This window comes from Brachyistius frenatus, unplaced genomic scaffold (assembly GCF_029030835.1).
Source record: "Brachyistius frenatus isolate BFR_SWC_R1_liver_20210118 unplaced genomic scaffold, ASM2903083v1 Contig_13, whole genome shotgun sequence".
In the NCBI taxonomy this organism is placed as follows: domain Eukaryota; kingdom Metazoa; phylum Chordata; class Actinopteri; family Embiotocidae; genus Brachyistius; species Brachyistius frenatus.
In genome coordinates, this window is record NW_027210612.1 from 2,568,844 (window position 1) to 2,584,402 (window position 15,559).

The 15,559-nt window shown below is 39.7% G+C and overlaps 1 protein-coding gene across 1 annotated transcript in view; it reads left to right on the top strand.

The window, feature by feature from the left end:
• LOC138617639 (protocadherin-15-like) overlaps window positions 1–15,559 on the top strand; it is a 193,697-nt gene that overhangs the window by 91,308 nt on the left and 86,830 nt on the right. The window contains exons 6-13 of the mRNA XM_069692788.1: window positions 1,087–1,247; window positions 2,172–2,327; window positions 3,458–3,577; window positions 3,677–3,787; window positions 7,070–7,240; window positions 9,993–10,101; window positions 10,236–10,348; window positions 13,466–13,672. Of these exons, the coding sequence (XP_069548889.1) occupies window positions 1,087–1,247; window positions 2,172–2,327; window positions 3,458–3,577; window positions 3,677–3,787; window positions 7,070–7,240; window positions 9,993–10,101; window positions 10,236–10,348; window positions 13,466–13,672 (1,148 nt within the window). The remainder of the gene's footprint in view (window positions 1–1,086; window positions 1,248–2,171; window positions 2,328–3,457; window positions 3,578–3,676; window positions 3,788–7,069; window positions 7,241–9,992; window positions 10,102–10,235; window positions 10,349–13,465; window positions 13,673–15,559) is intronic.

Consider the following 15,559-nt stretch of genomic DNA (forward strand, 5'->3'; position numbering starts at 1 on the left):
AAAGAAACGGGAAACTTGATAATACTAGAATCATGCAGAGATATTAATATAAACCATGTGAATACGGTTAAAATCAGAATAAGTTATAACATTAACTAATTTTCATTTAAAGCTTTTAAAAATAGCGCATTGGCTCATTTTTTTGCTTATTTGATAGCATGTGGTTTTAAAACATTTTGATTTTGGACAGTGAGAAACCCAACTTTTTGACATTTTCCCATCTTATCATATGTGGCAACATGTGGTCAAAATGTGTTATACATGTGAGCACTATCCTAACAAAACTGATTCACAGAATAACTCTGGCCACGCCGTAAGTGGAATATAAGTTTTGTTTACCTTTTTTTTTTTTCCTCGTCATTCAATGTTATCCTTCTGAATTTGGTATTTTCAGGCATGGTTTATGAGTACATGTAGTTTGAAGTAAAACACCACACAGCTTGAGTAACTGGGAGCAGTTCGAATTTGCATTAGCTGTTAGTTCCTATTTTAGCCACTGATTTAGCCACGAGAGTCGAACAAACTTCCGATGTAACTGGCTTGTCACAGAGGTCTGCCGTGGCAAGAGTTTAATTAATCACTGATTAATAGCTGGGTAACGTAAACGAGGTGTTGATGCACCCTAGGATGATAATTATCAGTTGTAGAAATCTGCCTCAGAAAGATGTGGAGTAGTGTATACAGGTCTGAGACATTATTTCCAGTCTTCTCATGATTACTGTAGGCGTAAGTTTAAAAAAAAAAAAAAACATGTTTAAGTTTCTCCTGAAAGTTTTACATAAAGGATTAAAAAGGTTAAGCATGTTACACAGAATGAAAAATCCCATTAACTGCTACTGTTCATGACAATGATCTAATTTCAACTGAATGAAGTTATTTAACCTCATATTCCAGTTCCTTTGCTTTTCTATGTTATGTTTTCATAGTCAATAGGTAGCATAGGTCTTATGAAAAGCCATTTAATTTACGATTCACTTCTTTTCTGCCAACAAGCTCACCAATTAACATAAGAATAAAACACTGAAGGATGACTGTCTGTCAACATCATGGCCATTCATTAAAACAGGAACTGCTCTGCCCCCACAGGTACGGTTTTGGTGGATAGCATGCAGATAAAAGGCCGTTCCCAAGACCCCGGCAGAACCATCTCACTGACATTACTGGACAACTATGACTACTGGGTGATACTGGAACCAGCACAGCAGAGACTCTACCTCAACAGCACCGGGCGCGTTCTGGACAGAGATGTGAGTACAGGAGAGATGGAGAGAAATGTATTTTTTTATTTTATAACTATCAAAGGCAACAAAAACTTGTGTCAGTGTAGCACAATAATTCACCCCTAGTGCTAAACATCGTGAATAAATTAACATGGTTGTCTCTGCATGTGCATAATACGTCCACTTGAACCTGCAGTGCATACAGATCAGTCTAAATTGTACAGTATATGATGTGAGATTTGGGGGGATTAGAATAGGGTGTTGCTGCTGTGGCAAAGAAGCTGTTTTAAAATATGTTGTTAGATTAGATGGATCAAGGGAAGGGGAGGTGGACGTGAAGCTATTAATGGGAATGTCTCCGAAATATGGCCAGGAGAAATGACAAAAGTGGAGGAGCACGAGAGGCAAACCTCCGCGAAGGAAAAGGAGAGGGAGGGAAAGAAGCTGCCGCAGGGCAACTTCACCCTTGTTGCTAAATTCAGATGATGTCTCACAAGCAGTGGTGGCGATAGGACAAGCTGCTGCTGTCCAATACATTTGAACAGAGCTTAGCACATGGCACATAGCTCTTTTGATCAAACTTTTTTTTTTTTTTTTTTTTTTTTTTTTTTTTTTTTTTTTACATATTATCTTGAATCTAATATTCAAAAAGAAAAATCAGGCTGCACAAGACAGCCTAAAATATAAATTAACAGCAGCCACGATTTGTTTACACTAGTACTATGTTGGCATCATCATCAACAAGAGGATTGAGTAGTGGAACAGTTGAGGTATCAATTTATAATATCTGATGAATTATGCATAATGTTTATCAGAAATTACAAATATAATGAAAATACTGATACTGTTAGCAACAGCTTATCATTACCGCAGGCAGCTATATGTCAGAAAGAAGGGAATTAGAAATATACAACAACTTCAACTCCCAACACCTAAATTTCTGTCTTCCAGCCCCCCAAATCCATCACCACCATTGTGGTTGAGGTCCAGTGCACCAATGAGCTGGTTGGTACTGTCATCTTTCACGAGGTACGGATTGTTGTGAGGGACAAGAATGACAACACGCCTCGCTTTCAGCAGCCGCGCTACTATGTTGCAGTGAATGAGGTAAGGCAGCAAGTTCTCTTGTTGGTTCTGTATGATTTGAAACTTAAAGACACTGTGTGAATAGTTTGAATGCTATTGTAGCATCAAAGTATACTGATTGCATTAGGTTTTCTTGGTTGAAAAATTAGCCAATCCTAGTGAAAATTGGTCCAGCCCAGCGTGTGTGCTTATTTCAGCTCATTCATCTCAGTGTCCCTGGGTGGGATTCACAAAGGATGACATAGTGGCATGCATTGCTGTTTGCCACAAAATTCCTTTTCAGTCAGTGAGACTGCCAAAGATTTTAATTGTCTAATTACATAGCTGCTTTATGTCTAAGCCCACTGGTGCAGATTGACTTTCTAAATGGACCTGAAACTCAAATCTAGTGGCTGATTCATGTTGTTTAGGAACTTATCGTCCTGACTGCCTTCAAGATGTAGTTACTAGTTCATTTCTACTAAACTTCAAATTATTATGTTTCAATATGCAAGTAATGATTGCAGTCTCAGCATCTTTGTCTTTTACAACAGCTCTGTGTAATGTGGCAACACAATCTTTTTCCCCACATTGTGGCTGACTAGTAGATCTAGCAGTGTGTATTCATGCCGGCTGGCAGGTCATGAGACATTAGGGAATTTTGTAGAAGCTTGCTTTTCATTCAGCCATATAAATCTAGAGAGCACAAGACAGTAACACCTTTTTTCCTTCAGAACACCCCGGCAACACCTGCACTAATTTAACCCAATGTATTGTACACACTTTCTGTGCATTGTATGTTCAGAATTCCTGTCACAGTGTGTTATCATAGCCACATGCAGCTGCCCTAACTGTGCAGTGAGTCATTCTACTTTGCTGTCAACTCCCCTGAACAAGATCTCCTGCCCACTGCCTGGTCCTGTGGACTCTGCTGAGGGCTCAGGGGAACAGCAGTGGTTCTCATACTTACTTGCTGTTATTTTGACAGTGCTGCACGTAAGCCTTCAGACTGCTGCTGACTGCAACTTTCCCCTTTTGATTTTTTTTTTTTCATTCTGTCTGTATATTAATGGGGAGGAGTGGCAACAGCAATACACTGCTGTAAGTTGATGTACTCACAGGGGCTGTTTGAGCTGTTCACTTTTCTTTTTCTTTCTCAAATTTTTCTCTAGCTTACACCAGTTGGAACGATTATTTTCACTGGCTTCTCAGGATATAATGGCGCTACAGACATTGATGACGGGCCCAATGGACACATAGAATACAGCATCCTTTACAACCCCAATGACCCGGTATAAGGACAAATCACACAATATTAAACACCCTCTACACAATTTATTCAGCAATCATGACTTATTGTTCCCCCTTTCTTTCCGTCTTTTCCCTTTCAGGATTCTAACAGGACAGTAGCTGTCGGAAACACCCTTTCAGGAGACATTATTCTGGCAGAGAGGCTAAACTATGAGGAGAGAACCCGCTACCTGGTGTTGGTCCAAGCCAATGTAAGTGAACTGTGGTCAAACCCTACATCCCAGCCCGCTCCCTCCGCTCTGCTTCTACCAATCGGCTTGTTGCTCCCTCACTGCGAGCTAAACACTCTACAAAATCACGACTGGTTGCTGTCCTGGCTCCTAAATGGTGGAATGAGCTCCCCAACGACATCGGGACAGCGGAAACTCTGTACATCTTCCGCCGCAAACTAAAAACACACCTCTTCCGACTTTACCTTGAATAGTAGAACTTTAGTAGCGCTTAAAATGGCACTTACTGATAGCACTTTGTAGTTTGGCTTTCTTAAAGAAATTGTATTTTCTTGATTCCTGTTGTTCTGGGTTTTGTACCCTCATGGTTGAAATGCACTTATTGTAAGTCGCTTTGGATAAAAGCGTCAGCTAAATGAAATGTAATGTAACTAATCTGCACAGGCACAACCGCTTTTGAAGAAAGAAGTGTAAAACCAGCAAGTGTGCAATATCAGCTGGTTATAAATCGGCTTGATTTGTACATGTTTTTTTTTTGTTGTTGTTGTTTTTTTACAGTTATATTTTTTGTTTTTGTTTTGAAGAAGAACTCAACAGTTTGCTGCTCTGATGAGTCCAAGTCTTTGAATTGCTTAATTTCTATATCTGAGTGCATTTTTAAGGCAAGGTTTTTCTTTCCAAATTGTTGTCATCATTAATAAACCACCCTTTTAATTTTCAGGTTTACCAGTCACACGAGGGATGCTTTTTAATTATGACATATTAATAAGTAACAAGTAATTTGAGGTGCTCTCAATTAGCTGTCAGTTACAAGTTGTTTTACCTATAATTAAGTAATGCTAATTCAGAGATTGCTCACAGACCGCAAAATTTAGAGGGTTGAACCCCTCAGGCTTTCATTACAACTTACTTTTGACTGAAGCAGTCTTTGACAAGTTCAAAGATAACTGTTTACAATCTGTATGTACCAGAGCATATTTGCATATTAGGATTGATTTAAATATGGATTTTACTTGAGGGAGTGCATTTTCCTTCACTCTCTCACTGGAAAACACGACAGTGAAAAGTAAGAACAAGTAATCCTAATAGTGCCATTAAAAGTTGTACTGAATTGGAAGGAACACATTTTTATGCTCTATCTTCAGCCCTAACCCGTAGCCATTAGGTGGCAAATGTCTTTGACCAACTGCGGAGTTACCAGCCAAGAATTTTATGTCAATTGGAGAAACACCCCGGCTGGGATCAAATGTTTCACCATTCCTGTATGGTCTGTTTTGGATGCTTCAAAGTCTTACTTTGTGAAAGCTGAAAGTCTCCTTAAATGGAACCTTTTTAAATTGAAGCAGAAAATGTCATGACTCGTATTATTATTATCTTTTTCCAACCCCAGATTACATAACTGAATACCCTAACAAGCAGTGGTTAAATGCAACACTATACTGTGAAATGGAGAAGATAAAGTACTGCAGGACAAATAATCATTTAGCTGTCAACCCATCTCCTGTTCTCTCTATTTCCTGCATGAGAGAGCAAAAGACTGGACTTTTTAGGCTGGTGTGGCACTTGTGTCTCTGCATCACAGGCACCTATCAAGCTACTGTAACACTTCTAGGTCCGGAGGAATGACGGAGCCAAGTGAAATAGACCAGAGGCTTTAACCTTTGAATTAACAAACCGTGAGTTGACTAACGACAACAAAAGCCCAGAATACAGATACAAAATACTACCAGTAGGTGGAAAGCAGTTAAGTTACACTTAAACCAACTTTCATTTTCCCTCTTCTTACTCACAATAAGTTATTTTAGGCTTAAAATAACTTACGGTTTTAAGTTTGTTTACGACAGACAGGCCATACAGAAAATAAAGTTGCAGCATTCAGCCAACTTTCGGAGAGACTGTAGACCATTAGGTTGAATTATCTAATTGAATATTTGATGGTAGCATTAATTCAGCAAGCATACGCCACTTGTTGCTATTAATAATGAATACGATATTCCCATACTTACAGTATGCTTACATTTCTGGAGTAAAACTGAACTGTGGCCACAGGTGTTTTTGCTGATGCTAACAATACTCTATACAATACTCAATACTCGCAGGCTCTTCACTGCTAGCAGTGGTGCTATCATTAGCTTCCTGCTCCCAGCCTGCATTTAGGACTGGTTAGGAAGACATTGACTTTTACAGCTCTGTGGGACTTGATTCATACAGTCTTTGTCCTTTTGGTGCCAGACCAACATTATTGTAAGATTAATTACTTGGATTATAGCTACTGACAGAGAGAAACCGGCAGGTGAAATTAGGAACCAGTGAGTACAGGCCCACTTCAAGCACAGATTTTTACCATGAATTATTTATTTAATTATTGTTATTTATGGCTGTGTAATTCACTACATATGGGTATTTATTGCTCTGTTTGAAACCTCGGTTACACTGGCAAGAGGTCCTCCAGGAAGGTTTCACATCCTCTTGCAAAAGGACATCTGAGCAGAGAGGAAGAAGACGTGATATTTACTAGAACTCTGCGCTTCTTGTGTCAAAAGTTCAATTACACTGAGAATGTAAATCTCTGAAGTGCTCTACTGCTCACTTCTCAGGGTACCACTCTGCCAAGCAACAGTACCACAACGGGCAATCTTTAAGGATGACTGCTGTGCTGTTTCTGTTTTATCGCGAAGAATTTCTTTTTCTGAGGAAGAAAAAGGTTTAGTGTAATGCAAAAGGAGCAGTGCAGTTCAGTCTGATTTGAAGTGGTTTGATGTTGGACACATCGTTTACATCTTAACATCTCTTACATCAAAGCATCTTTACCTGAGTACTACTTGACAAGCTGCCTGCCAAGGATATGAGAGTCTTCTGTACAAAACATTAGGCAGATAAGTGTAGAATTGTTTTGAATACAATTATAAATTGATATTCAGATTTTATTTTATTTTTAAACTTGTTTTTATCAAAATGGTCTGACAGCGTTTTTCTGGATAAATTATATAATTGAAAGTTTTCCTAATTGCATTTAAATAACAAATTTGTCATTTAGCAGAGATTATGGTCTTTTATGGAAAGAGCATATTCTAAATTTCCCCTGTTAGCCTTTTAATAAAAAAAGAAAAATACTGAAAATATTTCAGTAATGTTCTATTTATAGACAAATGTATGCTGAAGAACAACAGCACAGATCTGTTATGGCTTTAACATGTTTTATTGATTTTAGCCTGAGCAGTGTGTTGCCCCAGTGCGCAAAGCACCACATTGTGTGGGAGTTTCAAGGTTCAAATTAATTAAAAGCATATGTTCGTCTTCCAGGACCGCGCTCCATACCTCCCTAACCGACGAACAGCTACTACGACTTTGACTGTGGATGTTCTGGATGGAGACGATCTGGGTCCCATGTTCCTGCCTTGTGTTCTGGTGAACAACACTCACGACTGCTACCCCCTCACCTACCGCGTTGCCATCCCTGAATTTACTGAACCGGTAAGAACCAGGCAGACAGGCAAGCTAGAACACGCTGCTCTAACACGAGGTCATTTTAACACGTTTCCTCCTGTTAGTAGCATGTGCATATTTGCACGCAGGTTGTGTGTTTGTCTGTCATTTTGTGCATAGGCATTGTGATTTTATGATTGAGATTTGTGCCACATGTAAAAATTCTTGTTAAATGCCATCGCCACACATTTTAGTATCCTAATTGTCCGTGTACACCTTTTCTCTGCCTCCTCACCTGGAGGCAGCGCGCGCTTTGCCGTTTTATCTCAGCATGGCAATTCTGGGGGCATTTTCTGGTCCGTTATACCAGCAATTAGAGCTCTGAGCTGACCTGGGATGACAGCTGAACACCACTGGAATTCATAGAAGCCAAAAAAAAGAGAAAGGAAGACAGCATGAAAACCGAGAATACGAGATAAAGAATCTGAGGTGGAAAGAACAATTAATAAAAAGTATATATAACTTTATATATAGCTTTATACATTTTAGCTATTTGATTTAGAAATCTATTTTATATGCACTGTGTATTTTCATGCATGAAATGATTATTAGAATGAAGTGTTTCAAATTGAAAGACGCATGAAATGCCGGATGTAAACTGCTGTACTTAATAGAACTGTCCACTTGTGATCTGATCCCCCAGGAAACATAATGACAGGTGTGAACAGGCTCTGAAAGACACGAAGGCCTCTTATAAAGCCACAGTGGGATTTACAGTGCAGTATATAGATTGCTTGAGAAATCAAGTCGTTGACAGAGGCCTACAGAGGATGATGGAGTAACGAAAATCTATATACATGTACCGTATGTATTTGTTCTGTCTGTATATGTGTGTCTTTAGCTGTAGTTGAACGGGCATCGTAAGTCACAATTGTTTGTCCAGACGTTCCACTTTCCAGGGAGTTTGTCCCTGTTAATGTATAATATATGATGAAAGTTGGAAGACTGATAAGTGTGCAGGACCCGGGAGCACCAGCTACACAAAAGGTAGCTTTTTCATCAGTTAGAAAAATATTGGCATTTTTCCCTGTTTTTTCTTTTTCTTTTTTCTTCTTGTTCCGCACAGCATGATTTCATCGAACCATATACAAGCCTCATACAAATACGTTACAGTGAAGTTTACCCTTTATACAATACATGCTTACACTATTGTCAATAGAAAGTCTCCTATAATATCTCAAAAATATTGCTCATTTATTAATTCTGTTTCATAACATTTACCCCTTACTCTCTTCCTGTTACTCACCTTAAACAGTGTACAATGTAATCTCATAACAGTTTTGTTAAGAATGACCTACGTTAGCTTTTGCATTTTTCTGTCAGACTTTGCTGGTCTCTTGATGTGTCTCAATTCTGCAGCGTAACCATTATGCTAACATGTCTATCCATGGGGAGATTTGTCTTCTCATAATTGATGAGTGTATTATAATTAATCACAATGGCTAGACAGGCATTAATAAGTTGATCTGTATTTATTTTTTGCCCTGGGGGGATATGATGTGGGCTCTGGAGTCCCCCTGTATAATGACTGCTGGAGGAGGGTATTATAGCTAATCATCATTGTGCAGAGCTAGGGGGATTTGATTAAGCACACCTCCAGACATTGTAAAAGCGAGAGGGCTGGTTGGGGAGGGGTGTAAGGATTACTCCAGAGCTGTGGGATATAAATATACCCCCTCGGGGGGGGGGGGATTCTTCTGCCAGAGAGCTATTAGCCATGTGCCTGTCTTTGCTAAGGAAGTTCATATCAGGCCCCTGAGCCTCTACTCGCGCATACTGTATCGGCCATATGGAGGCATTTGCATGAAGACAGTTTTACTTAAATGTGATGTGCTAGACATATTCCCACTTTACCATATGTTGGTGCAAAAGTGCAGAGGTAAAGGTGGGATAATTAGTGTTGATGATGTCTGAGTATGCCTGTGCAGGAAAAGTAGCCTACAGCACCACATACAGATGCACAACACTATTGGGCACATTTAGAAGTATGCTGATGCGAAATATATCAAAAACCTCCGAATTAATTATTAAGTAACCTAATAATTGGCCTGTGTATTATTACTGTTAAGGCAATTGCCAACATCAAAATTAAATGGACATTAGAAATGTATAATGATTTACAAGTCCTGATACGCCGTGTTGGAATTTCTTATTTATTTTTTATATACCACAGTAAGTTAGATCTCTATCCTCTGGTTTTTCTAAAAGTGGGAGAAGTGTGGCTACTAAAACAGATGTAGGGAAGAAACACGTGGCTGCAGTGTTCTATTTAAGTGTAATCCGAGCACAGCAAGGCACAATTACTTTATTGCCCCTTACATTTTAACATAATATTGTTGGAATACAGTATCAGCAGGTGGAGCTGGGGCGACAGCCAATCACAACAGCTCCTCTCATCCCCCTTGAAAGCAGTAAACAGTTTAATGGGCCAGGCGCAGAGTCCAGAGCACATTCTCTAGAGAATACTGTTTTTATGTGGAGGAGCAGAGTTGAGAGGATTGTACAACACATCACATACGATTATACCGCAGCCAAAATATTAATATATAGCACACAAAATGTTTTCTGGGGCAGATGATATCTTTTTTAGGGTGAATTTTCCATTTCACAAGACACTCAAAATTCCTGTCTCTGCATAATAATGCAGTCAAGTTATTTTTGTAGGCAATATCCCAACTACATGACAGAAAATTAATGGATTTGCATCCCATTGTCTTGCTGTATTGTTGACTGACTGCAGAGCAAACTGAACCCACTGAATGTAACCCCTTCAATCCGGGCTGTGGACATGGACAGAAACATACAGCCCCCATCGAATAGACCTGGAATTCTCTACTACTTCCTGCTTGGTAGGTCCATCACGTATCTTCATTGATTTTACATATTTAATGCTCTTTACTGCCGTTGTTATACCATGAGTTGTCTTCTAAATGTTCACTGCAGTTCTTGATGGTAACGTAAGCGTTTTTATTCCTTATTGTAGGTCAACCAGTCACATATCCAGCATATTTCTCCCTGAACAGAACCACTGCAGAGCTGCGTGTGCTGCAGCCAATCAGCAGGGACTTGTATCAAAGGTTCACACTCATCATCAAGGTAAACAATAAAATTACTCTACTTTTGCTGCCCTTATTTTTTGCATTGTCAGAATCAGCGCTAGTTTAGTTAAAGGTTAGAGGACATCACCGCCAAGAGTTTTATGGGAGTTTTGATTGAACCTAAACCCTCTAAAAAAGCTGTTCACCATTACACAGGTTTTTGTAGTGTGCTTGTTTGAAACATGGCATTTAAAAAACAAAACATGCAGAAACATTTACTGAATGTGACAATCTTTTCCATGCTCAGCCCACGGTAAATTATGAATTGCTCTGCTTCCTCTGCACTCTGCAAACAAAGCTGTTTTATTCAACATATCGACTATATTTTTAATGTGCTTGTGCCACGTCAAGTTGAACTCATATCTTGATAACTTTAGCATGCACTCTTACCTGTTCTACCAAGATAACCTCAGTCCTAAAGGCCGTTAACCTTATATTCAGCTGCTTAGGAGATGGGGGTGAAAAAGATGTTATGATTTATGGACTTAGCAGGAGGAGAGGCTGCTGCACTCTCATGCATCCTAATTTAGAGGGAGAGTCGGGGATTGCTTTGGTGCTGCTGCTGCAGAGCAGCAGTGAAGATGAACTTTCCATCTACACATCACTAACCTCTAGACACCTCTGAGCACCATGTAACCCACTATTTACTGGTATAGCTGGGGAGCAAAGAGATGAGAGCAAGACCTGATTTCCACAAGAGGAAGGGGATGTTGATCATATGAGAAGTATTCTGCATGTCTTTGGGAGGACTGTGCATAGCTGGAGGAAAGAAAGCTGGAATAGACCAAGATGGATAGAGAGATGTGCGTGAAGGATGATAGGGGCCTTATCTACCAGAGTCATGAAGAGGAGGAGGAACTGTTGCTCCAGGACTCAGGGGAGCAAGAAAGTGAGAATTAGACTTTGGTATCTTGAGAGTGCACTGATACACCACAGTATGTGGTCCACATAGCTAAGGCTTCAGGTAAGCTAATGGTGAAATGAGCTGCAAACTCTGAAGCATATTTCAGATAACACATCTGTTGTTCTTTAAAAGTAATCACCGACCCTGATGGAGTCACACCACCAAGATGACGAGGATTAAATGAAGACAAGTTACAAAGGAAGATGTGGATGGAGAGAAATAGCTATGAAAGACAGAAAATAGAAAGAAGAGATGCAGTATGACACTTTAGGTATGATGGAATCAGGAAGGGTGAATCAAGATTGAGTGATAAACAGTGACTTTTGGTTGCAGCGAATCTCCTCCAGGCCTCGGTGTTGTAGCAGTGGAGAACAGGTCATTTAGTACTGCCTCTCTGAAATGGGGACACCGCTAAAGAGCTAAATCACCAGGGAACACTGTAATCCTACACCCTGTCTTCTCTCTCAGATAAAAGTGTGTGTGTGTGTGTGTGTGTGTGTGTGTGTGTGTGTGTGTGTGTGTGTGTGTGTGTGTGTGTGTGTGTGTGTGTGTGTGTGTGTGTGTGTGTGTGTGTGTGTGTGTGTGTGTGTGTGTGTGTGTGTGTGCGCGCGCCTGCATGGATGTCGGCAAACAGAGAGAACATCTACACACACACACACACGCACATTATGTCCGTCAATGACAGCACTTTTCCCTCAGGTGTTTCTGCGAACAGATTGGATCTCCGGGTCAGCATCTTGTGGGTGTTCTTTATTATCACTGAGATAAGGGAAAAAGATAGAAGATGTTCACGAAAGATAGTCTGGCATAACATTGTGCCTGAAATAATAACCAGTGAACGTCAGCTTTACACACAAGGGTATACACACCAGACCATAAACTTCAAGTCTTCGCTTCAGCATTTGGCCGTATAAGGATATTCTTCCGTTACAACCGGCACTCTGAAACACAAGCCCAGTGAAATCGAGTTAATGTGCAGAATTAGTTCCAGGTCAAGGCTTAAACTGATGTCACCTCATTCCCCCTCTCCATCTGTATTTTCAAAACCTTAATGTTTCTGAGGCATCCCCGTGTGGGAGGCAATAGTGACACATTCACATGAACACATTCAGGAGGGGAATGATTGTAGTGACAGCCTGACCAGACCACCGTCATTTGGTCTGGTTTGACTGGGCTGTGGTAGTGTCAGATGCAGCTCAGCTTTTAAGTGCGTCTCCTTTAGGTTTTTGTACAGTTTGAGCAGCAGAGAGAGCACATGCTATGATTTGAGGTAATATACTGTGTTACTGAAGCCGATGTGTTATCCACCAACTGTGCTGGAAAATGAAGAGGAAGTAATGTTTGCATTGTAGTGATTGTTACAGACTGATCCAGTTTAGTTTCACCGTGCGTGACACAAACAGACTCGTGCATTTTTGGAAGAGTTTACAACTCTGAGGATTTATCTGCAAGTCGTATTGTAACATTTGTTGTGTCCAGATACATGGCATGCTCTAGTATTTTGGTTAGTTCAAGATTAAAACAAACATTGATTTTGTGAGGAAGAAATGGAATTTTTTTTTTTAAGAATAATGCTGGTTTTCTCATGAACTGACTGTGACCTGATTCAGCTATTTAAATAATAGTTTTTCAACGAGCTCTGTTCAATGCCTTTATACTGCATGTCTGTTTATGGAGAACAATATTAACATGCTGAAGAGATGTGCCAGTGGGGTCATTGGAGATTTGATTATATCAGATTGTGCCATGGTTCATTCCTGAGGTTTCAAGCAGAACAGAGGCTGAACAGACGCACAGTTCACTTAAGTTGACTTTTCACAGTAGAGACAGACCTGAAGGCAGTCCGAGTACACTTCCTTAATTTCTAAGTGGTTAATTTTGACATTGACTCGGCTAGTAATATTCCCAATGAGCCTCTTTTATCACTACTCACTCATTTGGCGGAGGAGGAGAGCCACTAATTACTCTCTCTCCACTGCAAACGGTGGTATTTTCGTTAAGTGTCCTGGTAATTACTAAGTCCTAATCCTAAATGGACCCTGATTAAATTTAGTCAATACAGCTTTTTTTGTAATTGAAATGACACTCAGAGAAATTATACCTTTCTGTCCCTTTGTTTTCATAAGAGTTGGGGCAGCACAAGTTCCCAGCACAGTAGTCTTGTTGATATTTCTCACACTGTGACTTTTCAGTCTTGTTATTTATTTCCAGGCTGAACAGGACAATGGTCATCCCCTCCCTGCCTACGCTGACCTCATCATTGAGATCCTGGATGAGAACAATCAGGCGCCATATTTCCAGTTTGCCACCTATCAGGGCTACGTGAGTGAGTCCTCCCCAGTCGGTACAACAATCTCAGCCAGCAACAACCTCACCGCCCCGCTGGGAATCATCGCTTTGGATAATGATGTTGAGGAGGTACAGAGAGAGAGAGAGAGAGAGAGAGCCTTTATCAGCCTAAATGCCCTGTTGCCTACACTTTACACATGTCCATCCACGTGTGTGTGTGTGTGTGCATACAAACACAAAGCGCTTGTAGTGCATTGATTAGATATTGATTAAAGGTCCACATTTATATACGTGTTTGTGTTGTGTACATGTTCATCAGGCTGTATTTTTTCCCTTGTTATAGCTGGCTCCCGGTGATACACCTGTAGGTAAAGGGGGCTGCTTTTAGATGCAGTGATACACACAGACACACACATTTTAATAAAGGGATGTCCTGATCCAGATTTTGTTTACTCTTTATCTCCAATGCGAGTCATTTAAATTTGGAGTATCTTCTGATCCTGAGTTAGACCAGTATTTATGTTTTGCTGCATAATGCAGCTGTACCGTGCTCACTTAATAACGTAAAGTAGGCCTCTATTGATATGGGTAAAGCAAATTGAGTTTTGGGATTTGACAGCTTAATAGCTTTGCATTAAACCTGCATCACAGCTTTAATTGGTTTCTTACAATATATTGATGTAGCGTCCTACAGTTTTTTATATAATGTCTTTGGAGTACGACCTGCTCTCGCGCTCCACTTGGAACAAAATGCTGAAGGTTAAATGCATTTGTTTTATTTTGTTTGTCTGGTGTACCTGAAAAGTACTCCCTTTGCCCGCTGTGGCTCAATGTCAGTATTCATATCTGGAATTTAAACTGATGTCTGCTGTTTTGTTGCCTGCTAGCTTAGTCCAGTGTTTTTGTAAATGTTGAAATCAGGTGGCTTTGACAGCTGCCATACCTAGAGTGAAATAAGTTACTATAAACAAAGGATCAGAAGTGAATAGAATTTGTATTGCCAGTAATGATCCATTAAAAAAAGAAAACTTGATCGGCTTCATCCTTTTTTTTGTAAATTGACACAGGACATCCCTGCTGTTAATGCATGATCATTCTATAGAAAGTAAAAACAGAGTGCTCATCACTGCTGGAGACATCCTTAACTGAAATTTATCAACTTTGTAACTCTGTTAAAAAACAATTTACATGTTTTTTGTTACTTTCAAATTTCATAAGCAATGAATCAAATACTAAGCAGGTCTCCGGTAATGATGGGTGTGTGCATAGAATAATATGTTGTATCCTAATAGGAGTGTGTGTTTGAAGTGTTTTGCTTGTTTTGAAGTGTTCTACTTCTTTATATGCAGATTGCTGTTTCTGCATTTCCTGAAACCAAAACGGATGCAATTATTCTCTTTGAATACCAACTTCTGTCAAGAATATTGTTATTTTATGAGTTAACTCTTGTGTGTATGTGTATAGTTGGATGAAGTGGGTGTGTTGACATATTTGTTTGGCACAGTTAACAAACTGTGTAATTGTGTATGTTTGTGTGCGTTCACCCACCACAGTGGACGCAGCTTTTAATTTCATACACCAACTGCGCTGATGGAGTTATATTCAAATGGGGGAAAACACAGACACGCAACAGAAATAATCACTACCTTTAGTTCATCTTTCAAAATATACCTCCACTGAGTCTTTGGAGAAGATTAACAAATCAAAGTGAAGTGGAAACAGAGATAACAAAATCAATAAGCCACCCGGTCCTGATGTTTACCTAACTCTCTTAAGAGGACTCATTGATGGACGTGAATCGAAGCTGACTTGCATCAATGGACCATAATGGACTTCAGGTTTATTTGTTAACACGGCAGTGATGACACATCTTTGTTAAATGGCTCTTTTTATGTTAAAGTTTTTTTTTTCATAACTTTACACCTTGAACAAAATTTGTAAAATCCGTATTGTTTAACTACCGCTTAATTTTTTTTTTTTTTTTTTTCCCCATTTTACAATAAGGAGTGGTAATAG